The following is a 25,828-nucleotide window of genomic DNA, read 5'->3' as shown; positions in this document are numbered from 1 at the left end:
GCATGTTTTTTATTTTTATTTTTGTTTCATTATTGTACAGTTTTTATTTCTAACATTCAATTGTGTTTGAATTGTAAATATATATTTCCGGAGGAAACCTGGTAGAAACCCAACCCTCCACAGATGGATTGTGCTTCTATCTGTGGGGTTTTTCCACTCTTGGGGAAACTACCCTGAAGTTTGTCAAACACTGAGAAGTTTCAGGGTTTTACTTTAGTTTCATGATCATATTTATGAAACCTAATTAAATCTTCCCTGCGCTTCCAGGTGGCCTCCATCTGATTGGTTCGTCTCAGCCAATCGTAGCTGCTCCTGGAGATGACGTCGTCCTCCCGTGTCGGGTGGATCCTGAGTGGGACGCCGTGGGGAAGACGGTGGAGTGGTCCCGACCGGACCTGAGGCCGTCCGGCCCTCAGAAGCGTGTGGAGTACGTGTTCGTGTACCGCTTCAGGAAGACGGACCGAGACATGATGATGGACACGTACATCCAGAGGACGTCTCTGTCCCAGGACGGCCTGAGGCGAGGAGACGTGTCTCTGACCATCAGGAACGTCAGCCTGCAGGACCACGGCAGGTTCCGATGTTTCATCCCACGCCTCAGGGTAGAAGCACAACTTCTGCTTGTTGTTGGTGAGAAACGGGTCCAAACTGCAGGTTCTGATCTGGTTCTGTTGGGGTTTTTTCTAATCAGTCCTGTTATTGTTGCTGTTTCAGATCCAAACTTTGTTTCAACAACGACAACAGAGTCGGTTCATCCCAGAAACCTCATCAGTCCGACGCCACAGGAGGAAACCGTGACGAACGGTGAGTCAGCAGGTCCAAACTCTGATGCTTCGGGTTCTGAGAATAAACCAAGTTTTACTTTGTTTTGAGGTTTTCTGACATTTTTCTTCTTTTATTTCAGGTCGTCGGTCCAGGATGTTTCTTGTTTTGCCCATTATTCTCTTCATCATTTCTCTGAGTTTACTTTTCATCTTCAGCTTGAAAAAATTGCTCCAAAACCACAAAGTAAGTCAGAAATAATTAAAACACGTCGGTGCTTCTTTCTCATAGTCAGATGATTAATCAAAAAATGAACCTGTTACAGATTTCAACAGAACCCCCTGAGAGCCTCTGCCTTGCAGTTTTGTTGCCTTGCTCAAGAGCAGACCTGTGTTGATGTGGAGAAGAACTCCATCCAGTCTCTCATTGTGACTCCTGATCAACTGCGGCGTCATGGAAACTGTGGAGGTTGAGTCGATCAGTCTGAGGCGTATCGATGAAACCAGGTGAGTCTGACTCATCAGTATCAGATGTCAGACCATGATGTCATATGATGTCACACCATGATGTCATATGATGTCACACCATGATGTCATATGATGGTAGAGGCAGCAGGTGATGCTCTAATAAAACGCTCTTTGTTTGACTCTGGACTTTTTCTTTTGTTCTCCTGAAGGTTCTCCATAAAGCAGCTCTCAGATTCTGCAGGAATCCTACAAACTTTCAGATAAGCATGAGAAAATGTTCTGGATTGATCCAACAAGGAGAAGCTCGTCTGTTAGCTGAACTGTGTCTGTGCAGAGCAGCTCTGGGATTCTGCAGAACCTCTTCAACCATATCCTGAGCCAAGAAAAGGCTCCACTGTTCTGGAAGACATCCTGTCTGGTTCCAGTTCCAAAGAAAACTCACCCATCAGTCATCAACCACCACAGACCTGCTGCCCTGACATCCCACAGCATGGAGGTTCTGGAGAGACTCCTGTTGGCCCACCTGAGTAAGCAGACAAGCTCATATCAAGACCCTCTGCAGTTTGCTTATCGCCATGGAGATGGAGGTTGCCATCATACACCTGCTTCAACAAACTTTGTGTCATCCGGACAAAGTGAGGATCATGTTCTCTGATTTCTCCAGTCCATTTAACACGATTCAGTCTGAGCTGCTCTGTGAGAAACTTCAGAAGACACAAGTGGATCACCTGGATCTACCTGACAGACAGACAGACCACCGTTTGTGAGACTAAAGGACTCTGTGTCTAACCAGGTGGTCAGCAACATATTAGCACCACAGGGCTCTGTGCTCTCACCATTCCTTTTCACTCTGTACACTTCAGACTTCCAGCACAAGTCCAACATCTACAGAAATACTCAGGTGACTGCAGTTGTTGGGTGAATCAGAGATGATCATGCAAAGAAAAATTCTTGATAAAATCAATAAAATTATGGACAATCCTGACCATCCTCTTCATGAAACTGTCTTGGGAAGGTAGAGTATCTTCAGTCAGAGGCTTCTTCAGATTCAGTGCAGTACAGACTGCTACAGAAGATCTTTCCTGCCTTCACCATCTACAATAACTGAAGAATTAATGAGCTACAACATTTAACTTTCCTTTGGGATTGATAAAGTATTTTTGAATCTGAATTTTCTAGAATTGTTTTAACTTATTGTACTTCTGTTTAACATCACCATGTATGATCTGGTATCATCTTTCAGTTTGTTTTTCATTTATTTTGGACTCTGCAGTCTAAACACATGTTGCATCTTTTAAACATGAAGCTCAAACATTTGTTAAAGATCTGTAGACCAGATCAAGCTGTGAAACGTTAGGAAATATTTTAAATGTATTTGTGGAAAAACAAAATGTGATATAGAACTATTTCATTAATGCAGTAACACTGTATTTGCACTTATTTTGTAATCTGTTTCTTAATGTTACACTAAACAGTAAATCAAATCCTCAATGTGAAAAGATAAAAGTCTGAGTTGTTTTCCTTGTAGTTGGCCTGCTGTGGTTACATGATGGACTGACATTTATTTTCCAGTCACTTCCTGGAGGAGTTTTAGAGAAATGCTGTTAAACTCTGGAGATTTTAATCCTGCTGGATTATATGGATTTTTTTTAAACTGTAATTTATTTTGCTACTTGGACACTTAAAGCTAAATTGGGACTAAATGATTCTCAGTTTTGGCTGATTAAAACCTTATTAAGCTAATAAATTAAACATAAAGCCGTAAATGTTTCTGACTTGCATATTTATTTTTTCTATATTTTGTAATAAAGTGAACTCTGAAGTGTTTCAGATTTCTTTAAATATATTTGCGTTTTCTTCTGTCGCTCTGAATTGGTGCCTCTGATTTTAAATAGAGGTGACCTCTGACCTCTGATCAGAACATAAACATGTTTCTTTGCTGTGATCCAAACATTGTTGTCCATGAAATATTTCATGATCTACAGTTTTTGTGGCTTTCTTAAGGTCCCACTTGGAGTTAAAGGTCTGGACTTTAACTAGGCCATCCAAACTGAGAACTTTTTCTTGTCTACCTGAATAAACTTTTGCTTCTTTTTCCTTTGAAATCCAATGAATCAGAATGTTTTCTGGAAACTTACTGTGGTTTTAAATTCCGGTGAACTTTGAACCCCCCCTCCAGTCCTCTCCTTTCTCACGTCAGACCAAACCTTCAGGCGACAGGTAGAAACAGATCCCAATAGATCAGTTATCTGCTGGGAATCACCTGAGACAACAACAGGCCTTCTCATGTTCAGTCAAATCCTGATGGGTTTCAGCTCCAGGAAATTAAAACGTTTCTTCTTTTACTTTCTGGTTCTAAAATAAAACCCAAAGGGGAAATCCAATCGAAGTGGAAAATCTTAGTTTTTATGGAAATCAGTGCCGTTATGACAAATTAAAACCAGAAATAACAAAGAAATTGGTTGTGAATTTCCAAAACATCCTGAAGGTGTAAAATTTTCAGACCAAGTTATTATAATAAATGAGTTATTGTCTGACTAAAGTTTTATTGGGATTAAATGAGCTGTCAGAGTTTATTCTGTAATCTTTAATCAACTTTCACTCTAAGGCTGTTGGGAAATCTTAATAACTGATTTCCTCGTAAAAGTTAATACATTTTAACGTCCAAACATATTAATAGTATTGAGATAATGAATGTTATCACATTTATAATGTCAGTTTCACATTATGTGTGTCCAGAAAACCCCTGAATTTCTAGATCCCTTTCAAAATAAATTGACTAATGATTACATACTTGCATCATTAATAGTTTTACTTTCTCTGTTTATTTTTATAGTCAGAATCTCCCTGGACTTCTAACAGGAACCATAAACAAACTGTTGGGTTACGGTTGTGAATAACATCATAAACATGATACCGATTTATTGTTTTCCTCATTTGTACGTTTTGTTCGTAAATGCAGCTCAAAACCAAAAGCACTGATTTGTTTTAATATTGGCTTTGGCTGCTTTGTTTGAAGCAAATTCTGTTTAAATGTCAGATAAAGCAACTTTTGCTGCCATCTAGTGAACTTTCTCTTTCACTTCTGCCATCATGGATCATCTCCTTTCCCTTCACTTTCCCTCTCAACAAAGTTTCATTTAGACATCCAGGATTAGACTTGGCTGCATTTTGTTAGGACACACACACACACACACCCCACACATACACACACACACACCCACACACCCACACACACACACACACACACACACACAGACACGCACGCACACATAAAACCCACACACACACCCACACACACACATGCTTGCGTGGCTATCTTTGTAGGGACTTTCCATTGACTTCCATTCATTTCCACAGCCTAACCCTTATCCTAGCCCTAACCTTTCCCATTACTAGTATATTACTGACTCTAAACTTTATGAAAAACAGATTAAAACTTTACCTCTAAACTTATCCCCTAAACCTAAACAAAAGGTTCCACCATGTTATGATCAGGCGTTTGTCCCAGTAACACCCATAGGTCTTCAGAATGTTTTTACAAGTGAAACACTCCATTCTGTCACTTGTGGATAAGCAAACCCGTCTCCAGATACTTTTCACTGATTGTAGCTCAGCCTTTGTATCGGCCAGCTGGCTGATAAACATGGAGAGTCAGACACACAGACCTTTCATGGTGAACCTGATGAAAACAGACCCAGTAGAGCTTCTGCAGCTGGTGAATCATGCTGTCTGGAAAACTTCACAAAGGAGATGACATCATGAGGAAAGAGCATTGTGTGGAAGAACTGACAGGCATCCAGACATCAGCCAGGAAGTTACAGAGGATTATTAACTGAATAAGAAAACAAGGCCCAGTTTGTCATAAAGCTTCGCACAATTAGCACAACACCTCAGCCGAAGCTCTGAAAACACATCGTCTCATTTGGTTTGAGTCAAGTCAAAACTATTTTATTTACATCGTACTTTTTAACAAGGCACTTCCAAGAGCTTTACATCATAATAACATTATAGAGTCAATATGAACCAAGCAATAAACTGAATGTTCCTATGAAGGTTTGTTCATAATTCCTCGTAGTTACAGGTTCCCCAGGAGCGCAGCCCGCCGCCCCACCCAGCAGCAGGTCACCATTTCAGAGCTGAGCAACAGCTTTACCACCACTGAGCCGCCGCACTTTTAATCATGCCAGAAATATGATATGATCTGTGAAGAGAAGGAAATTCTGGCTGCAGCTGTTTGAACAGGAAACAGGCGGAGCGCCTGTTCAGTCTGTTTACAGCAACAAACTGCAAGCTGTTAGCCGCAGAAGCTAATGACTGCGACATTAAAGTTGATAACTGAAAGCCTGTTTCGTTCTCTGCAACTCTATTCGATATACTGTAGTGCCTGGACTTTAATAATAGCTTAGAGTGATGATGTTAAGTGATAGTTCTGTCTAAGTTACTATTTTTATTAAAGTGATTATGTCAAATATTAATAGATAACACTTTCTACACTTCAACAGCACAGCAGGAAGGAGGTCCAGTCCCAAATGACAGAGTTAAGTTTGGGTTCTTGTTCACAGATAATGAAAACACAGAGCAGGAGATCAATATGTGGATTGAAGCGCCGTTAGCAGTGATGTACTGATCTGTCTAAGTGAAGAAATGTAACGTTAAATCATCATTTTTACCTTCATCTGTGGTCAAACACATGTAGATGTTTTGAGTAGTGACCAAAAGAATGAGATCATGAACATTTGGTTCCAAACAACCAGTTCAAAGCACAAAGCATGAATGAAGACGAAGTATTATTTTGAGAAAGTAATGTTTATTGAATAATTTTCTGATTTAGAAATCAATGACCTTATGTGAAAATGATTCTTTATCACTATTTTGGGATACCAATATTGTGGCGTAAAAGGACAAATATAAACTAGGTTGGGATGTTGCAACAATCTATTTTAAGTCTCACTGTAAAAACCTTAAATAGCGACGCTAGTTTTTATTAGCTCCAGTGGTTTGCTAAGGCTGACCACACACAGGTAAATAGACTGAACATGTATGGCGCTTTTCCAATCATTTTGCCACTCAAAACGCTTTACACTGGAGTCACATTTACCCACAAACACACACACATTTATACACCAATCAATAGGTAACTTGGGGTTCATTCAGTGCCTTGCCCAGGGGCACATCGACACGTGACAGGAGGAAGCTGAAATCAAACCTACAACCTTCCAGTTACAAGACAACTGCTCAACCCCACAGTCAAATGGACATAGGGATCTATTTTTAGCATCAATAGTTACCTTAGTTTAGCACAAACATCAATTATTTAATTAGCTGATATTTTATTGGCTAAATCACACATAAGTCTGTTAGTTTTTGTCTGTGAATGAAATCAAGAGTCTAAAACAACCAAAACAGCAAAAAAGTTAAAGCTCTTCTCTTTTTTTGGTTCTGTAACGGAGTCATTATCTGATTTCTGTTGTAACTCTCAGTAATTCTCCACATCCTGGAAAAACAAGCAGGTTTAGGCAGGTCTAAGAAAAACCTTACAGCTCTTCCTGGGAACGGAGGTGTGACGTTTTCCCTTTCGCTGTATCCTGTAAATACGTCTCTGTTCCCTCCTCCTCAGACGATAAATTGAAACTGATCCAGTCATTGTTACTGAGAGCTGAAATGGAGCACAGAGGACTTCAGTTAGACCAAAGTAACTTCTCCTGTTCGATCTGTTTGGATCTACTGAAGGATCCGGTGACTATTCCCTGTGGACACAGCTACTGTATGAACTGTATTAAAACACACTGGGATGAAGAAGATCAGAGGAGAATCCACAGCTGCCCTCAGTGCAAGAAAGAGTTCATACCGAGACCTGATCTGGAGAAAAACATCATGTTTGCTGCTTTAGTGGAGGATCTGAAGAAGACTGGACTCCAAGCTGACCACTGCGCTCGTCATGATGAGGTGATGAAGATCTTCTGTTGCATGGATGAACATAAAGGCCATGAAACAGTTTCAGCTGCAGCAGAAAGGGCTGAGAAGCAGAAGGAGCTCCAGGAGAATCGACAACAAATCCATCAGAGAATCCAGGACCAAGAGAAAGATGTGAAGCTGCTTCAACAGGAGGTGGAGGCCATCAATGTCTCTGCTGATAAAGCAGTGGAGGACAGTGAGAAGATCTTCACTGAGCTGATCCGTCTCCTCCAGGAAAGAAGCTCTGATGTGAAGCAGCAGATCAGATCCCAGCAGGAAACTGAAGTGAGTCGAGTCAAAGATGTTCAGGAGAAGCTGGAGCAGGAGATCACTGAGCTGAAGAGGAAAGACGCTGAGCTGGAGCAGCTCTCACACACAGAGGATCACATCCAGTTTCTCCTCAACTACCCCTCACTGCCAGCACTCAGTGAGTCTACACACTCATCCAGCATCAACATCCGTCCTCTGAGACACTTTGAGGACGTGACAGCAGCTATGTCAGAGCTCAGAGACATAATGCAGGACATCCTGAGAGACTCATGGACAAACATCAAACTGAAGGTCACCAAGGTGGATGTTTTACTGACAGAACCAAAGACCAGAGATGGACTCTTACATCATTCAAAAGAGATCACTCTGGATCCAAACACAGCAAACAGGAATCTGTTTCTATCTGAGGGGAACCAAAAAGTAATAAGGGTGATGCAGCAACAGTCTTATCCTGATCATCCAGACAGATTCACTGATTATAAGCAGGTCCTGAGCAGAGAGAGTCTGACTGGACGTTGTTACTGGGAGGTGGAGTGGACTGGGAGAGGAGTTGGAGTAGCAGTTTCATACAAGAGCATCAGAAGATCAGAAGGGTTTGGATTCAATGACAAATCTTGGTCTTTATATTGCACCAAAGACGGTAACACATTTTTTCTTGATGACATTGAAACTCCAGTATCAGGTCCAGTTTCCTCCAGAATAGGAGTGTACCTGGATCACAGAGCAGGTATTCTGTGTTTCTACAGCGTCTCTGAAACCATGACTCTCCTCCACAGAGTCCAGACCAGATTCACTCAGCCTCTGCATGCTGGGATCTGTCTTTATAATGGATCCTCTGCTGAGCTGATTAAACCCGAACAGCCATTAGTGGCCTGAGGTCCAGTTGGTTTCAGTTGCTTTTGTCTCCATCATTGTTGTCATTTCCTCCCTGCTGAGAAATTTGTCATCTTGTTGTTTTGTTGGAGTTTGTTTGGGTGCTGCCCCCTCGTTTCTGTCCAGCTATGGAGCTGACCAAGCTTCACCTAAATAATATCTATGTTTATTGAACATAGTGTATAGAAAGTGTTTTAAGAGAATGTTCAAAAGTTAATGATGAAATTTGCTAAATCGACTGACCGTACTGATTGATTGACATTTATATTTATTGTTTTGTCAGATCATATTTTGTTGTTGTTGTTCAGATCCATGTAAAGATGATCTGATGTAAACTGTAATTATTAGCATTATTAATTAGTCATTTTTTATTGGACAAAGATCAAACTGTCAATAAAGTCGTTTTGTGACTCAGATTGTGGTTCCGTGTTTGTTTTTGTGCATTGATCAAGTTGATTCACTGTTTGAATATATAATGAGGATTTCATGTTTTATTACATTTTATTATAATGTGTCAGTAATAAAAGTTATTCTTCAAAGGTAATTTTTAAACATTTCCAAATAGCAGAATCAGTCGTGGTTTTCAGATGAGAACAAAGTGAGTAATCAGAGTTTTTGTTGCTTCAGGCTGAGATTTGTTTTCTGTCTCCTGGTGGCAGGAGTCCAGGATGGTCCTAAAAAGACCCAACAGACCCTGAATCTACCGGGCTTTATATCTGTGTGAGGACTCATATACCTGGACGACAAGGCTGAGATAATACTGCGGAGGCCACCAGATGGCGCCAAATACCACAATGTTCCTCAGCAGGAAGAATCATGAACGCAGTTAAAGTTTTGTTTTTAAAAGATGGATTAAACAAAAATATAAAATGTTTTCCACAGCTAGGATAACCCCAAACTAGATTTGAACAGATTTGCACATAATCAGCGTTACTCTTTCTGCAAACTATTTACAATTGATAAAGTCTTTTATGTACTTCATAAAATAATAGATGAGAAAATCAGTTGGAAACCTCATATTAAATATTTACAGAGTAAACTCAGTAGAAGTATATCCATATTGGCTAGAGCTAGACATGTATTGAATGCTGAATCACTTCATATTCTATATAACTCTCTGATTTTACCATATCTATCATATTGTTGTGAAGTGTGGGGAGTTAATTACAAGAGCTCTTTACATCCGGTAACCGTCCTACAGAAACGAGCCATTAGAATCATCCATAATGTCGGTTATTATGAGCATACAAACCCGCTCTTCATAATATCCAGAATTCTCAAATTTGAGGAGCTTGTAGAATTTAAAATGGCTCAATTTATGTTCAAAGTATCTAAAAAGTTGTTACCTGAGCACATACAGAGCACGTTTTCTGAAAGAGAAGGGGGATATAACCTAAGGGGTCACTCAAACTTCAAGATCCGCAATTTTAGAACAACAAGAAAGAGCTTCTGTATTTCAATTAAAGGTGTAAAGTTATGGAACAAGTTACATGAAGATTTAAAACAAAGCAATAGCTTAATACAATTCAAAAGAAAGTACAAGGAGGTAATTTTCAATAGATACACATATGGGTGACAGAAAGCAATAAGGTGTGTATTGCAGATAACAACTTGGTGTAAGGGTTTAGAAAGACAAACCAGCAAAAAATAGGAAAATGTATGGGTAAATATTAGTAACTGTTACTTCTGACTGCCATTTTGATTTTGATTTTGATTTTTTTAATGACAGTAGGACTCTAAAGTTTCAAGTGTTTAGGGGGTAGGAGTTTTATAAGTTCTCACTTCTTCCTACCCCATTTTGAGCATGATATCTTAACTGAAACAAAAAATCTGTATTTCCTCTTCTTTTTTATGCACTTCTTGTTACTGTGCACTATTTTATTTTTATATTTGTATCATGTTCGAATAAATTTCATTTCATACTAAGAGCTCACATTTTTCTATGAAACAGGTTAAAACTAAACACCTGCTGTCCAAGTGGGTCCAGGGTTGCTATAAAGGTCCCTACCAAATTCTGGCTGGATCCAACTATTCCGCATCAGAACATGAAGCTGACTCAATACAAATGTTTTACAACAGATTACATTAAGAAAGTTAATTTTGTTCATTATTTAAATTCAAATAGAGCAGATCTTCTAGAAACAAAGGACTTGAAAACCTTTTTGGATGAAAGAGGAGCTCCAGTCCAGACTTTCTCCTGCCAATCTTCCAGAGAGACGGTTTGAAAACGTTCTGGAGCTGCAAGCTGGACTCTTTTCTCTGCAGATCTTCTGGTAGATTGAAAACTTGATGTTTCTTGATGTCTGTTTCTGGGATTTTCAAAGAGAAAATCAGTTTTCTCTTCAAAGAGAAAATCAGTTTTCTCTTTGAAAACAACAAACACGTGGCAGATGAAGTACAGTACAGACCAAAAGTTTGGACACACAGTTGTGTCCAAACTTTTGGTCAGTACAATAACAACTTTTTTTTTCCTCCTGAAATTTCTGTAAAAGACAATGATTGTACTGCTGAACAAATTAGCAAGAAGAATTATGAGAGATGTGAAGATGAGGAATAAGATGAAGTGTCTGACTGCAAACTGTAACATATTTTACTTTATTTCTAGGTTACTAAAAATCTGTTTATTTGTTTTTAACCAACTTTGGTTTTTCAAAAATATCTCCATCTTGACTTTTTGATGTTAGTATTAACATGAGAGTCAACGTTCATTTTTCAATGCAATAGACTTCATGAAGCAAACTCCAAAGTCTGTGCTGGAAAAGGACTTGATCAGCAGGGAGGGACTCTGAACTGGAAGCCACGCCTACTTATGGTTGGCACCTCGAAGAGGAGCTCATACAACTTTACATAACTGGGTGGATACAAAGGAGGAGGACAGTCAACTCAAGAGTCTAAAGCTCACCAAGCTGGAGGAAAACACAGCTGGAAAACCAACAACTGTTACCAATGAGGTAAGAATGGAATAGTTAGCTAGCTGGCATTTTATTGGCTAAATCTTTTACTCATATGTCTCATTTTTTGTGAATAATATCAAACAGTATTTCAGCAGCAATCAAAATTTGTAAAACAACCAAAATAAGCTAAAACGTTCAACCTCTTCAATCAAACCACTGACTGATTTCTGAAGCAAATGTCTGTGATTCTCCACATAAACCTGAGAAAACAAAGCGCCTTAAACACACCAGCTCAGTCTAAGACACACCTGAAAGTTCTTCCTGGAAACAGAGTTCTGTAAAAACCTCCTGTCAACACATGTCTTTGTTCCCTCCCATTTAGATCTGGAGGTTTACTGCTGAGGCTAACAACTTCCAGGCCTCGCTCACTGCAGTAACACATGTTCTGTGTTACTTCTGGATCAGAACTCAGACCTGACCCAGTTCTACATAGGAGAAACTCACAGAGTCATTATTACTGAGAGCTGAAATGGAGCAAAGAGTAGTTCAACTAGACCGAGATAATGTGTCCTGTTCCATCTGTTTGGATCTATTGAAGGATCCGGTGACTATTCCTTGTGGACACAGTTACTGCATGAACTGTATTAAAACACACTGGGATGGAGAAGTTTGGAAGAAAATCTACAGCTGCCCTCAGTGCAGGAAAGAGTTCATACCGAAACCTGTCCTTGAAAAGAACATCATGTTGGCTTCTTTAGTGGATGATCTGAAGAAAACTGGACTCCAAGCTGCTCACGCTGATCACTGCTATGCTGGACTTGAAGATGTGGCCTGTGATGTCTGCACTGGGAGGAAGATGAAAGCTGTCAAGTCCTGCTTAACGTGTTCAGCTTCTTACTGTGGGGATCACCTCCAACCTCACTATGATGCTCCACCATTACAGAAGCACAAGCTGGTGAATCCCACCAATAAGCTCCAGGAGAACATCTGCTCTCATCATGATGAGGTGATGAAGATCTTCTGTCGTACTGATCAGCAGTGTATCTGTTATCTCTGCACTATGGAGGAACATAAAGGCCATGAAACAGTCCCAGCTGCAGCAGAAAGAGCTGAGAAGCAGAAGGAGCTCCAGGAGAGTCGACAACAAATCCATCAGAGAATCTAGGACCAAGAGAAAGATGTGAAGCTGCTTCAACAGGAGGTGGAGGCCATCAATGTCTCTGCTGATAAAGCAGTGGAGGACAGTGAGAAGATCTTCACTGAGATGATCCGTCTCCTCCAGGAAAGAAGCTCGGATGTGAAGCAGCAGATCAGATCCCAGCAGGAAACTGAAGTGAGTCGAGTCAAAGATGTTCAGGAGAAGCTGGAGCAGGAGATCACTGAGCTGAAGAGGAAAGACGCTGAGCTGGAGCAGCTCTCACACACAGAGGATCACATCCAGTTTCTCCTCAACTACCCCTCACTGCCAGCACTCAGTGAGTCTACACACTCATCCAGCATCAACATCCGTCCTCTGAGACACTTTGAGGACGTGACAGCAGCTGTTGCCGAGCTCAGAGATAAACTACAGGACATCCTGAGAGACACATGGACAAACATCTCACTGAAGATCACTGAAGTGGATGTTCTACTGTCAGAACCAGAGCCAAAGACCGGAGCTAAACACTTCTCACCTCCCATCTCACGCAAGTCAGGCTATACCTTGCCCATGCCCTTCTTCCTCAATCTGCACCTCACAAACGAAACAAAGAGACCAGAACCAAAGACCAGAGCTGAATTCTTAAAATATTTCCAAAAAATCACTCTGGATCCAAACACAGCACACAAGAAGCTGTTATTATCTGAGGGAAACAGAAAAGCAACACTAAAAAACCAACAACAGTCTTATCCTGATCATCCAGACAGATTCACTAATAGTTTTCAGGTTCTGAGCAGAGAGAGTCTGACTGGACGTTGTTACTGGGAGATGGAGTGGAGAGGAGGAGGAGTTGTTGTAGCAGTTTCATACAAGAACATCAGCAGAACAGAAACATTTGGTTCCAATGACAAATCTTGGTCATTATATTGTACTACAGAGAAGAAAAGAAATCGACTTTATCACAACAAAGTTCAAACTCCAGTACCAGGTCCAGTTTCCTCCAGACTAGGAGTGTACCTGGACCACAGAGCAGGTATTCTGTGTTTCTACAGCGTCTCTGAAACCATGACTCTCCTCCACAGAGTCCAGACCAGATTCACTCAGCCTCTGTATGCTGGAGTTGAGCCTTACTCTCATGGAGACGCTACTGAGTTCATTAAGCTGAAATAGTTGTCAGTGATCTCAGGTCCAGTTGGTTAAAATGTGTATTTTAGTTTCAGTTTCTTTTATCTCCGTCATTGTTGTCATTTCCTCACTGCTGAGTAATTTTGTTGTCTTGTTTGTTGTTTTGGTGATGTTGGAGTTTGTTTGGGTGCTGCCCCCTCCTGTTTCTGTTCTGTTCTGACACCTGCTACACAAATAAACTTGACTTGACTTCTGTTTCACATGATGTCTCTATAATCTCCCTGAGTTTCTTGATTATTTTTAGTTAGTTACACATTTTTATAACACATTTTTGTTGATGTGAAAAATAAAGAGTAAAATCTCCTCCCACTCTAAATGGTTTCATATTGTTAGTATTTATTGCTGTTTTGTTCATTCTCTGTAATGATTCATGCTTGTATTTCTCTCTTGACATCAATGTTTTATTCTCATACAAAATGTAGAAAAATATTCATTAAATTGTTTTATTGACACTTGCTATATTTACAACCTGCCTGGGTATTTTTTTCTGTTAATAAAAAGGTTTTTGTGTAATAAATTGTGGTTCATCTTCTCTCAGCATGACTGAGAAAATCCAGCCAGAGATCAATCTGACTGAAACTTTATTAAAAATATTTAACTTTTAGATCCACAGCTTCAACTTTCGACCTCTTTAAAAAAAACTGTAGCTTTAAAACAAACAAAAAAAACTTAAAAATGTGTTTTAACATTTCTTGCTTTAAATGTTAAGCTTCATGCTTTCAGTAATTTGATTACAGTGAGTTGCCACTCACAATATGGCGGCCGCGGTGACGTAATTTCCGGGCACGTGTGAGTTGCTGGGAAACCACAGTTATGAGTTTTCTAACTCTCAGCTTCCTCTAGTCTCGCCTGAACATGCTCCTGGTCGCTGATGTTTTCATCGTGGATTTTTACCTTCTGCTTTTACTGGACTTTGGTTCGCGGTGAGTTTCTGCTGCTGCTCAATAATAATAATAATAATACTAATAATAATAATAATAATAATAATAATAACTGTTTCTGCGGTGATAAACAAACAAAAAAAGTTTAAATTTGTTTCTAAGTGGAGCTGAATGTAGGATTATGTGTTTTTATAGTTTTATAACTCTTATGTTTTTCACATTAATTGGATTTTAAAGTTTTATTCAACAGCTTCCATCAGAAGGCTGATGACATATTTCACTGACTGGTGTAACTCTTAATCGCGTTTATATGAACCTTTATCATAATGAGTTAAATTATTATGATAAAATCCTATCTCACATTTAAGTACTCATGTTAAATACTAATATGTGTTTCATTATTCAAAATCAGTCATTTTAATTTGATTTAAGCAGTTTTACTTTTACTATGATGATGCCTTTAGGTACTTTACAGAGCAACAATAAACAAAATATTGGGGAGTTCTCCAATATTTTGTTCTCCAAAACGTTGAATTGTCTGTCAGGAAACCACAGACACGCTGAAAACCTCAGAGACATTTTGTGGGTTTTTTGTTGTTGATGTTTTTACTGCGACTGATGATGAGTTATCACAAAACTCATCATCATTTGATGTTCTCACACCTCTGGTTTGGTGTTGAGTCGTGAATCACATGTGATTCATGACTCAACAACAAAATATATACTCAGAAAGTACCAGAGTTATTGTTGCATGACTAAAACTAGTCATACAAACTACATTATTATTGAAACTTTTATTATTTCAGTAATTGATTTATAATGACCTTTTAAACCCCTTATCCTATTAATCATATTAATCAATCAATCCCTCCATTTTCTTGTCATTCTGTTCTTTTTCGCGCTAATGCAGAATTATGAGTCAAAAATATTTAGTTTAGTGAAACTAACTGCGGCCAGCCCTTAAGTGTGACATCACCTGAGAACTATGTATTGTATTGGTGTCATAATAGATGTTGCTGGTGTGGAAATGATATTGTAGTTCAATTGTGGACATGACTGACCATAATGATGGTTCGGATCAGTTCCTGACTGGCTTACAGGAACTGAGTTGGACCGGGTCATGGAGAGGAGCTGTACTCAGCCGTTTGGACCAGTCTGTGGTCTCCATGGATTCACTGAGGAGGAATCTGACTGCAGTGACTCAGCCTGAATCATTGATTATCTGGAGGGGAAGCTCATTAACATTCTCTGGAAAAACTATTGGAATATTAATTCCAATCGTAAACAGCTGCTTATATTACAAACTTCCTGGAGGAAATCCAACCTCCGGGTACATGTCAGTTTTTTAACTCTTTACTCTGAAGTTTGTCAAATACTGAGAAGTTTCAGGGTTTTACTTTAGTTTCATGATCATATTTATGAAACCTAATTAAATCTTCCCTGTGCTTCCAGGTGGCCTCCATCTGATTGGTTCGTCTCAGCCAATCGTAGCTGCTCCTGGAGATGACGTCGTCCTCCCGTGTCGGGTGGATCCTGAGTGGGAGGCCGTGGGGAAGACGGTGGAGTGGTCCCGACCGGACCTGAGGCCGTCCGGCCCTCAGAAGCGTGTGGAGTACGTGTTCGTGTACCGCTTCAGGAAGACGGACCGAGACATGATGATGGACACGTACATCCAGAGGACGTCTCTGTCCCAGGACGGCCTGAGGCGAGGAGACGTGTCTCTGACCATCAGGAACGTCAGCCTGCAGGACCACGGCAGGTTCCGATGTTTCATCCCACGCCTCAGGGTAGAAGCACAACTTCTGCTTGTTGTTGGTGAGAAACGGCTCCAAACTGCAGGTTCTGATCTGGTTCTGTTGGGGGGGGTTTCTAATCAGTCCTGGTATTGTTGCTGTTTCAGATCCAAACTTTGTTTCAACAACGACAACAGAGTCGGTTCATCCCAGAAACCTCATCAGTCCGACGCCACAGGAGGAAACCGTGACGAACGGTGAGTCAGCAGGTCCAAAACGTTTCAGAATCACTTGTGAACCTGAATGTTTTCAGTTAACTAATTTGGACTTTTTTTGTTTCTGTTTCAGGTCATTTTACCAGATTCCATCTTTGCCTAATTGTTTTTTCATTCGTCATCATTTGTCTGGGTCCGGTTTCCTTTTGCGTCGCAAGGAAATCCAAACAAATACAGGAAGTCAAATTTGGACCAGTCTCCATGGAGACATGAGGGAATTTGACTTCCTCAGAAGTCAAATTTCATAATATATTTTTATGGAGAGAATATATTACTTTCATGGAGAATATATTGAAAGTAATATATTTTTTACGCATTTTTTTAGACTGTCACTACGTGTTATGAGACATGTAATCTGTAAAAAAGAAAAAAGCTCCTCTGCTTTCTCCCAGTGATAACTTGAAACAACAATCATTGCCAGGAGGCGGGTCTTAGCGCTGTCAATCACCCTCCTTGCTTTCTGAGTTGAGAACTAAACATTTTGTTTTAATATTAACTAATTTTATTATTTCGCAAGTAAAGGCCTCAGTACTTCCTGTCTGCTGGTCAGAAGGTTGGTCGCTCTGTCACAAGTCGGCCATGTGTTGATGCTGATGGTTTCTTCTTTTGACGCTGCAGGAATCTCCGCCTAGATTTGCCAACATGACGAGGACTCCAACAGATTTACGCCTGGAGAAGAAACGAGAACCGATCAAAACTCCTAGAAGTCTTCTTGAAGCGCTTCAGGTTTAGGATGAAATAGATAAGGATAAAACATCGACATCTGTACTTAATTTGAAGTGTTATTGAAAACAACCTGTTAAACTTAACAAGGTTCTTTTTATGGTAGCACTGGTTTACTGTTGTGATAATATGTTGTTGTTTTTTTTACTTTACTCGACAATTTAAACCACAGGATAGTTTTTCCAATCTGAATTAATGTTAAACATTCACATCAGCAGGTCTGGAGATCAGATCTGCATTAGATGCTTTGTATATTTTTTACTTAATGAATGTTTCATTTTACCAGAAAATGATGCTTATTTATAGAAAAGTAGAAACAGAAAGTTGAGTTTCTGTTCAGGTTTTTAATCCTGAAGAATATTTAACTGTTTAAACACTTAAAGTTCTTTTAAAAAATAAAATAAAAATATATATGTTAAATTTCTATTGACAAGAGCAGCTAATAACTCCCTCTGTTTAATATGAACATTAAAGATTTTCATGTCATGAGGAAAACAATTTTATTTAATTCTTGGATTATCCACATGGGGGCGCTAGTTAGTTATACATTTTTATTACATATTTTTGTCGATGTGAAAAATAAAGAGAGCAAAAACTCCTCTCACTCTAAATGGTTTCATATTGTTATATTTTAGTGCTGTTTTGTTTATTCTCTATAAATAATTCATGGTTGTGTCTCACCTGAATTTAACTTCACAGGAATGTTTTATTCTCATACAAAATGTAGAAAAATATTCATTAAATTGTTTTATTGACACTTGCTATATTTACAACCTGCCTGGGTATTTTTTTCTGTTAATAAAAAGGTTTTTGTGTAATAAATTGTGGTTCATCTTCTCTCAGCATGACTGAGAAAATCCAGCCAGAGATCAATCTGACTGAAACTTTATTAAAAATATTTAACTTTTAGATCCACAGCTTCAACTTTCGACCTCTTTAAAAAAAACTGTAGCTTTAAAACAAACAAAAAAAACTTAAAAATGTGTTTTAACATTTCTTGCTTTAAATGTTAAGCTTCATGCTTTCAGTAATTTGATTAGTGAGTTGCCACTCACAATATGGCGGCCGCGGTGACGTAATTTCCGGGCACGTGTGAGTTGCTGGGAAACCACAGTTATGAGTTTTCTAACTCTCAGCTTCCTCTAGTCTCGCCTGAACATGCTCCTGGTCGCTGATGTTTTCATCGTGGATTTTTACCTTCTGCTTTTACTGGACTTTGGTTCGCGGTGAGTTTCTGCTGCTGCTCAATAATAATAATAATAATACTAATAATAATAATAATAATAATAATAATAACTGTTTCTGCGGTGATAAACAAACAAAAAAAAGTTTAAATTTGTTTCTAAGTGGAGCTGAATGTAGGATTATGTGTTTTTATAGTTTTATAACTCTTATGTTTTTCACATTAATTGGATTTTAAAGTTTTATTCAACAGCTTCCATCAGAAGGCTGATGACATATTTCACTGACTGGTGTAACTCTTAATCGCGTTTATATGAACCTTTATCATAATGAGTTAAATTATTATGATAAAATCCTATCTCACATTTAAGTACTCATGTTAAATACTAATATGTGTTTCATTATTCAAAATCAGTCATTTTAATTTGATTTAAGCAGTTTTACTTTTACTATGATGATGCCTTTAGGTACTTTACAGAGCAACAATAAACAAAATATTGGGGAGTTCTCCAATATTTTGTTCTCCAAAACGTTGAATTGTCTGTCAGGAAACCACAGACACGCTGAAAACCTCAGAGACATTTTGTGGGTTTTTTGTTGTTGATGTTTTTACTGCGACTGATGATGAGTTATCACAAAACTCATCATCATTTGATGTTCTCACACCTCTGGTTTGGTGTTGAGTCGTGAATCACATGTGATTCATGACTCAACAACAAAATATATACTCAGAAAGTACCAGAGTTATTGTTGCATGACTAAAACTAGTCATACAAACTACATTATTATTGAAACTTTTATTATTTCAGTAATTGATTTATAATGACCTTTTAAACCCCTTATCTTATTAATCATATTAATCAATCAATCCCTCCATTTTCTTGTCATTCTGTTCTTTTTCGCGCTAATGCAGAATTATGAGTCAAAAATATTTAGTTTAGTGAAACTAACTGCGGCCAGCCCTTAAGTGTGACATCACCTGAGAACTATGTATTGTATTGGTGTCATAATAGATGTTGCTGGTGTGGAAATGATATTGTAGTTCAATTGTGGACACGACTGACCATAACGATGGTTCGGATCAGTGACTGACTGGCTTACAGGAACTGAGTTGGACCGGGTCATGGAGAGGAGCTGTTACTCAGCCGTTTGGACCAGACTGTGGTCTCCATGGATTCACTGAGGAGGAATCTGACTGCAGTGACTCAGCCTGAATCATTGATTATCTGGAGGGGAAGCTCATTAACATTCTCTGGAAAAACTATTGGAATATTAATTCCAATCGTAAACAGCTGCTTATATTACAAACTTCCTGGAGGAAATCCAACCTCCGGGTACATGTCAGTTTTTTAACTCTTTACTCTGAAGTTTGTCAAATACTGAGAAGTTTCAGGGTTTTACTTTAGTTTCATGATCATATTTATGAAACCTAATTAAATCTTCCCTGTGCTTCCAGGTGGCCTCCATCTGATTGGTTCGTCTCAGCCAATCGTAGCTGCTCCTGGAGATGACGTCGTCCTCCCGTGTCGGGTGGATCCTGAGTGGGAGGCCGTGGGGAAGACGGTGGAGTGGTCCCGACCGGACCTGAGGCCGTCCGGCCCTCAGAAGCGTGTGGAGTACGTGTTCGTGTACCGCTTCAGGAAGACGGACCGAGACATGATGATGGACACGTACATCCAGAGGACGTCTCTGTCCCAGGACGGCCTGAGGCGAGGAGACGTGTCTCTGACCATCAGGAACGTCAGCCTGCAGGACCACGGCAGGTTCCGATGTTTCATCCCACGCCTCAGGATAGAAGCACAACTTCTGCTTGTTGTTGGTGAGAAACGGCTCCAAACTGCAGGTTCTGATCTGGTTCTGTTGGGGGGGGTTTCTAATCAGTCCTGTTATTGTTGCTGTTTCAGATCCAAACTTTGTTTCAACAACGACAACAGAGTCGGTTCATCCCAGAAACCTCATCAGTCCGACGCCACAGGAGGAAACCGTGACGAACGGTGAGTCAGCAGGTCCAAAACGTTTCAGAATCACTTGTGAACCTGAATGTTTTCAGTTAACTAATTTGGACTTTTTTTGTTTCTGTTTCAGGTCATTTTACCAGATTCCATCTTTGCCTAATTGTTTTTTCATTCGTCATCATTTGTCTGGGTCCGGTTTCCTTTTGCGTCGCAAGGAAATCCAAACAAATACAGGAAGTCAAATTTGGACCAGTCTCCATGGAGACATGAGGGAATTTGACTTCCTCAGAAGTCAAATTTCATAATATATTTTTATGGAGAGAATATATTACTTTCATGGAGAATATATTGAAAGTAATATATTTTTTACGCATTTTTTTAGACTGTCACTACGTGTTATGAGACATGTAATCTGTAAAAAAGAAAAAAGCTCCTCTGCTTTCTCCCAGTGATAACTTGAAACAACAATCATTGCCAGGAGGCGGGTCTTAGCGCTGTCAATCACCCTCCTTGCTTTCTGAGTTGAGAACTAAACATTTTGTTTTAATATTAACTAATTTTATTATTTCGCAAGTAAAGGCCTCAGTACTTCCTGTCTGCTGGTCAGAAGGTTGGTCGCTCTGTCACAAGTCGGCCATGTGTTGATGCTGATGGTTTCTTCTTTTGACGCTGCAGGAATCTCCGCCTAGATTTGCCAACATGACGAGGACTCCAACAGATTTACGCCTGGAGAAGAAACGAGAACCGATCAAAACTCCTAGAAGTCTTCTTGAAGCGCTTCAGGTTTAGGATGAAATAGATAAGGATAAAACATCGACATCTGTACTTAATTTGAAGTGTTATTGAAAACAACCTGTTAAACTTAACAAGGTTCTTTTTATGGTAGCACTGGTTTACTGTTGTGATAATATGTTGTTGTTTTTTTTACTTTACTCGACAATTTAAACCACAGGATAGTTTTTCCAATCTGAATTAATGTTAAACATTCACATCAGCAGGTCTGGAGATCAGATCTGCATTAGATGCTTTGTATATTTTTTACTTAATGAATGTTTCATTTTACCAGAAAATGATGCTTATTTATAGAAAAGTAGAAACAGAAAGTTGAGTTTCTGTTCAGGTTTTTAATCCTGAAGAATATTTAACTGTTTAAACACTTAAAGTTCTTTTAAAAAATAAAATAAAAATATATATGTTAAATTTCTATTGACAAGAGCAGCTAATAACTCCCTCTGTTTAATATGAACATTAAAGATTTTCATGTCATGAGGAAAACAATTTTATTTAATTCTTGGATTATCCACATGGGGGCGCTAGTTAGTTATACATTTTTATTACATATTTTTGTCGATGTGAAAAATAAAGAGAGCAAAAACTCCTCTCACTCTAAATGGTTTCATATTGTTATATTTTAGTGCTGTTTTGTTTATTCTCTATAAATAATTCATGGTTGTGTCTCACCTGAATTTAACTTCACAGGAATGTTTTATTCTCATACAAAATGTAGAAAAATATTCATTAAATTGTTTTATTGACACTTGCTATATTTACAACCTGCCTGGGTATTTTTTTCTGTTAATAAAAAGGTTTTTGTGTAATAAATTGTGGTTCATCTTCTCTCAGCATGACTGAGAAAATCCAGCCAGAGATCAATCTGACTGAAACTTTATTAAAAATATTTAACTTTTAGATCCACAGCTTCAACTTTCGACCTCTTTAAAAAAAACTGTAGCTTTAAAACAAACAAAAAAAACTTAAAAATGTGTTTTAACATTTCTTGCTTTAAATGTTAAGCTTCATGCTTTCAGTAATTTGATTAGTGAGTTGCCACTCACAATATGGCGGCCGCGGTGACGTAATTTCCGGGCACGTGTGAGTTGCTGGGAAACCACAGTTATGAGTTTTCTAACTCTCAGCTTCCTCTAGTCTCGCCTGAACATGCTCCTGGTCGCTGATGTTTTCATCGTGGATTTTTACCTTCTGCTTTTACTGGACTTTGGTTCGCGGTGAGTTTCTGCTGCTGCTCAATAATAATAATAATAATACTAATAATAATAATAATAATAATAATAATAACTGTTTCTGCGGTGATAAACAAACAAAAAAAAGTTTAAATTTGTTTCTAAGTGGAGCTGAATGTAGGATTATGTGTTTTTATAGTTTTATAACTCTTATGTTTTTCACATTAATTGGATTTTAAAGTTTTATTCAACAGCTTCCATCAGAAGGCTGATGACATATTTCACTGACTGGTGTAACTCTTAATCGCGTTTATATGAACCTTTATCATAATGAGTTAAATTATTATGATAAAATCCTATCTCACATTTAAGTACTCATGTTAAATACTAATATGTGTTTCATTATTCAAAATCAGTCATTTTAATTTGATTTAAGCAGTTTTACTTTTACTATGATGATGCCTTTAGGTACTTTACAGAGCAACAATAAACAAAATATTGGGGAGTTCTCCAATATTTTGTTCTCCAAAACGTTGAATTGTCTGTCAGGAAACCACAGACACGCTGAAAACCTCAGAGACATTTTGTGGGTTTTTTGTTGTTGATGTTTTTACTGCGACTGATGATGAGTTATCACAAAACTCATCATCATTTGATGTTCTCACACCTCTGGTTTGGTGTTGAGTCGTGAATCACATGTGATTCATGACTCAACAACAAAATATATACTCAGAAAGTACCAGAGTTATTGTTGCATGACTAAAACTAGTCATACAAACTACATTATTATTGAAACTTTTATTATTTCAGTAATTGATTTATAATGACCTTTTAAACCCCTTATCTTATTAATCATATTAATCAATCAATCCCTCCATTTTCTTGTCATTCTGTTCTTTTTCGCGCTAATGCAGAATTATGAGTCAAAAATATTTAGTTTAGTGAAACTAACTGCGGCCAGCCCTTAAGTGTGACATCACCTGAGAACTATGTATTGTATTGGTGTCATAATAGATGTTGCTGGTGTGGAAATGATATTGTAGTTCAATTGTGGACACGACTGACCATAACGATGGTTCGGATCAGTGACTGACTGGCTTACAGGAACTGAGTTGGACCGGGTCATGGAGAGGAGCTGTTACTCAGCCGTTTGGACCAGACTGTGGTCTCCATGGATTCACTGAGGAGGAATCTGACTGCAGTGACTCAGCCTGAATCATTGATTATCTGGAGGGGAAGCTCATTAACATTCTCTGGAAAAACTATTGGAATATTAATTCCAATCGTAAACAGCTGCTTATATTACAAACTTCCTGGAGGAAATCCAACCTCCGGGTACATGTCAGTTTTTTAACTCTTTACTCTGAAGTTTGTCAAATACTGAGAAGTTTCAGGGTTTTACTTTAGTTTCATGATCATATTTATGAAACCTAATTAAATCTTCCCTGTGCTTCCAGGTGGCCTCCATCTGATTGGTTCGTCTCAGCCAATCGTAGCTGCTCCTGGAGATGACGTCGTCCTCCCGTGTCGGGTGGATCCTGAGTGGGAGGCCGTGGGGAAGACGGTGGAGTGGTCCCGACCGGACCTGAGGCCGTCCGGCCCTCAGAAGCGTGTGGAGTACGTGTTCGTGTACCGCTTCAGGAAGACGGACCGAGACATGATGATGGACACGTACATCCAGAGGACGTCTCTGTCCCAGGACGGCCTGAGGCGAGGAGACGTGTCTCTGACCATCAGGAACGTCAGCCTGCAGGACCACGGCAGGTTCCGATGTTTCATCCCACGCCTCAGGATAGAAGCACAACTTCTGCTTGTTGTTGGTGAGAAACGGCTCCAAACTGCAGGTTCTGATCTGGTTCTGTTGGGGGGGGTTTCTAATCAGTCCTGGTATTGTTGCTGTTTCAGATCCAAACTTTGTTTCAACAACGACAACAGAGTCGGTTCATCCCAGAAACCTCATCAGTCCGACGCCACAGGAGGAAACCGTGACGAACGGTGAGTCAGCAGGTCCAAAACGTTTCAGAATCACTTGTGAACCTGAATGTTTTCAGTTAACTAATTTGGACTTTTTTTGTTTCTGTTTCAGGTCATTTTACCAGATTCCATCTTTGCCTAATTGTTTTTTCATTCGTCATCATTTGTCTGGGTCCGGTTTCCTTTTGCGTCGCAAGGAAATCCAAACAAATACAGGAAGTCAAACCAGACTGTGGTCTCCATGGAGACCACAGTCTGGTCCAAATTTGAGGTAATTTGACTTCCTCAGAAGTGAAATTTGACTCAGAAGTCAAATTTCATAATATATTTTTATGGAGAGAATATATTACTTTCATGGAGAATATATTGAAAGTAATATATTTTTTACGCATTTTTTTAGACTGTCACTACGTGTTATGAGACATGTAATCTGTAAAAAAGAAAAAAGCTCCTCTGCTTTCTCCCAGTGATAACTTGAAACAACAATCATTGCCAGGAGGCGGGTCTTAGCGCTGTCAATCACCCTCCTTGCTTTCTGAGTTGAGAACTAAACATTTTGTTTTAATATTAACTAATTTTATTATTTCGCAAGTAAAGGCCTCAGTACTTCCTGTCTGCTGGTCAGAAGGTTGGTCGCTCTGTCACAAGTCGGCCATGTGTTGATGCTGATGGCAGGAACTTCCTTCCTCCAGAGGTCAGCAGGTCAGGACTGCAAGTCGCCTCATCATCACTGCGTCTCCATCTGGAGCTGTTCTGCCTGGAGACGAACTTATAATAATGTTTAGTCAATATGACTGCGCATGTTGTACATTTCAGGTTTCTGTTATTATTTACTCCAAGAAACAGTGAACTAATTTATTTTATTATTGTTTTTAGTTGCTCTGGTTCCGTTTTCAGTTAAATTTATTCTGGGAATTAGTTTTTCTTTTCTCTGTTTCATCAGCAAATATTTAAGTAGTTTGACTCTAGATGGAAACATTTCATTCAGATTTAAAGCTGAACTCTTTATTCTGTGGTTTGTTCTTATTGTTGCTCTTCGTTCAGTTGAAGGCTTTTCATCGCTCAAACCTTCTGATCAACACACTGATCGGTTCTGCAGAGGAACCGGTTCTGTTCACAGACCAGAACCTGAACCTACTTTAGCTTCTTGGATTCGGATCAGGAACAAAGTTTGACATTTGATTGTTGCAATTGTTCAAAACTGAATGAGTGAAATGTTTACCAAGTATCACTGTGATCCGTTTTTTTTTTTTGTTAACGTTTTTCCAGGCCTAAGGCTGCGTTCACAGTGTTTGTTTGTTTGTTTTTTTTACGTAATGCGACCTGCATCCGATCTTTTTAAGACAGTCTGAACAGCACAGGTCGGATTCTTTTCGAATGCGATGCTGGTCATTTGGGTATCCGATAGGTATCCGTTTCAGATGCGACCTAAAGTCCAGGTCACGTTCACCTGACCTGAACGTCACTGATATTCGACAAACGTCACTATTCTGCGTCCTGATACTCGCAAGCAGGAAGAATAACTATCATCTACAAGCATAACTTCTCTCCTCACCGATACTTTATTTGGAATAATAAGGACATTCTATATAAGAGG

At 39.0% G+C, this 25,828-nt stretch overlaps 5 protein-coding genes across 11 annotated transcripts in view; all 5 read left to right on the top strand.

Annotated features, from left to right (window-relative positions):
• LOC114156967 (myelin-oligodendrocyte glycoprotein-like) overlaps window positions 1-25,828 on the top strand; it is a 1,059,483-nt gene that overhangs the window by 1,610 nt on the left and 1,032,045 nt on the right. Inside the window, exons 2-6 of one of the 4 annotated variants that reach the window (XM_028037618.1) lie at window positions 268-630; window positions 715-804; window positions 905-1,008; window positions 1,088-1,268; window positions 1,439-3,053. The exons of 2 other annotated variants lie outside the window; for them this stretch is intronic. In XM_028037618.1, coding sequence (XP_027893419.1) covers window positions 268-630; window positions 715-804; window positions 905-1,008; window positions 1,088-1,159 — 629 coding nt within the window. In that variant the 3' untranslated portion in view covers window positions 1,160-1,268; window positions 1,439-3,053. Of the gene's footprint in view, window positions 1-267; window positions 805-904; window positions 1,009-1,087; window positions 1,269-1,438; window positions 3,054-25,828 lie in introns of those variants that run through there. One more of the 4 variants, XM_028037615.1, reaches the window with a different exon arrangement.
• LOC114156930 (tripartite motif-containing protein 16-like protein) lies at window positions 6,117-13,736 on the top strand. The gene is made up of 2 exons (XM_028037555.1): window positions 6,117-8,139; window positions 13,351-13,736. The coding sequence occupies exons 1-2, from the start codon at window positions 6,894-6,896 to the stop codon at window positions 13,530-13,532; spliced, it is 1,428 nt and encodes a 475-aa protein (XP_027893356.1). The 5' UTR covers window positions 6,117-6,893; the 3' UTR covers window positions 13,533-13,736.
• Window positions 11,190-17,264, top strand: LOC114156977 (E3 ubiquitin/ISG15 ligase TRIM25-like). Of its 2 annotated transcripts, XM_028037644.1 has the most exons (6): window positions 11,190-11,281; window positions 14,381-14,470; window positions 15,881-16,243; window positions 16,329-16,418; window positions 16,510-16,616; window positions 17,055-17,264. In XM_028037644.1, exons 2-6 carry the CDS (start codon window positions 14,419-14,421, stop codon window positions 17,166-17,168), a joined length of 726 nt encoding a protein of 241 aa, XP_027893445.1. In that variant the 5' UTR covers window positions 11,190-11,281; window positions 14,381-14,418; the 3' UTR covers window positions 17,169-17,264. The 2 variants fall into 2 exon arrangements, with proteins under 2 accessions (XP_027893445.1, XP_027893446.1); XM_028037645.1 differs by lacking the exons at window positions 14,381-14,470; window positions 15,881-16,243; window positions 16,329-16,418; window positions 16,510-16,616; window positions 17,055-17,264 and adding an exon at window positions 11,607-12,558.
• On the top strand, window positions 18,255-25,514 carry LOC114156976 (selection and upkeep of intraepithelial T-cells protein 1-like). 3 transcript variants are annotated; one of them, XR_003598045.1, is made up of 5 exons: window positions 18,255-18,385; window positions 19,798-20,160; window positions 20,246-20,335; window positions 20,427-20,906; window positions 24,860-25,514. XR_003598045.1 is itself a non-coding variant. In XM_028037643.1 (5 exons), exons 1-4 carry the CDS (start codon window positions 18,334-18,336, stop codon window positions 20,564-20,566), a joined length of 645 nt encoding a protein of 214 aa, XP_027893444.1. In that variant the 5' UTR covers window positions 18,255-18,333; the 3' UTR covers window positions 20,567-20,576; window positions 24,518-25,514. The 3 variants fall into 3 exon arrangements, 2 of the variants coding, with proteins under 2 accessions (XP_027893444.1, XP_027893443.1); XM_028037643.1 differs by having other exon boundaries at window positions 20,427-20,576; window positions 24,518-25,514; XM_028037642.1 differs by lacking the exon at window positions 24,860-25,514 and adding an exon at window positions 20,972-21,181 and having other exon boundaries at window positions 20,427-20,533.
• On the top strand, window positions 22,172-24,501 carry LOC114157841 (selection and upkeep of intraepithelial T-cells protein 1-like). The gene is made up of 4 exons (XM_028039008.1): window positions 22,172-22,302; window positions 23,715-24,077; window positions 24,163-24,252; window positions 24,344-24,501. The coding sequence occupies exons 1-4, from the start codon at window positions 22,251-22,253 to the stop codon at window positions 24,499-24,501; spliced, it is 663 nt and encodes a 220-aa protein (XP_027894809.1). The 5' UTR covers window positions 22,172-22,250.

This window comes from Xiphophorus couchianus, chromosome 14 (assembly GCF_001444195.1).
Source record: "Xiphophorus couchianus chromosome 14, X_couchianus-1.0, whole genome shotgun sequence".
Classification (NCBI taxonomy): Eukaryota; Metazoa; Chordata; class Actinopteri; order Cyprinodontiformes; family Poeciliidae; genus Xiphophorus; species Xiphophorus couchianus.
Note: the sequence above shows the minus strand (reverse complement) of the source record. Positions and strands in the feature narration are given on the sequence as shown.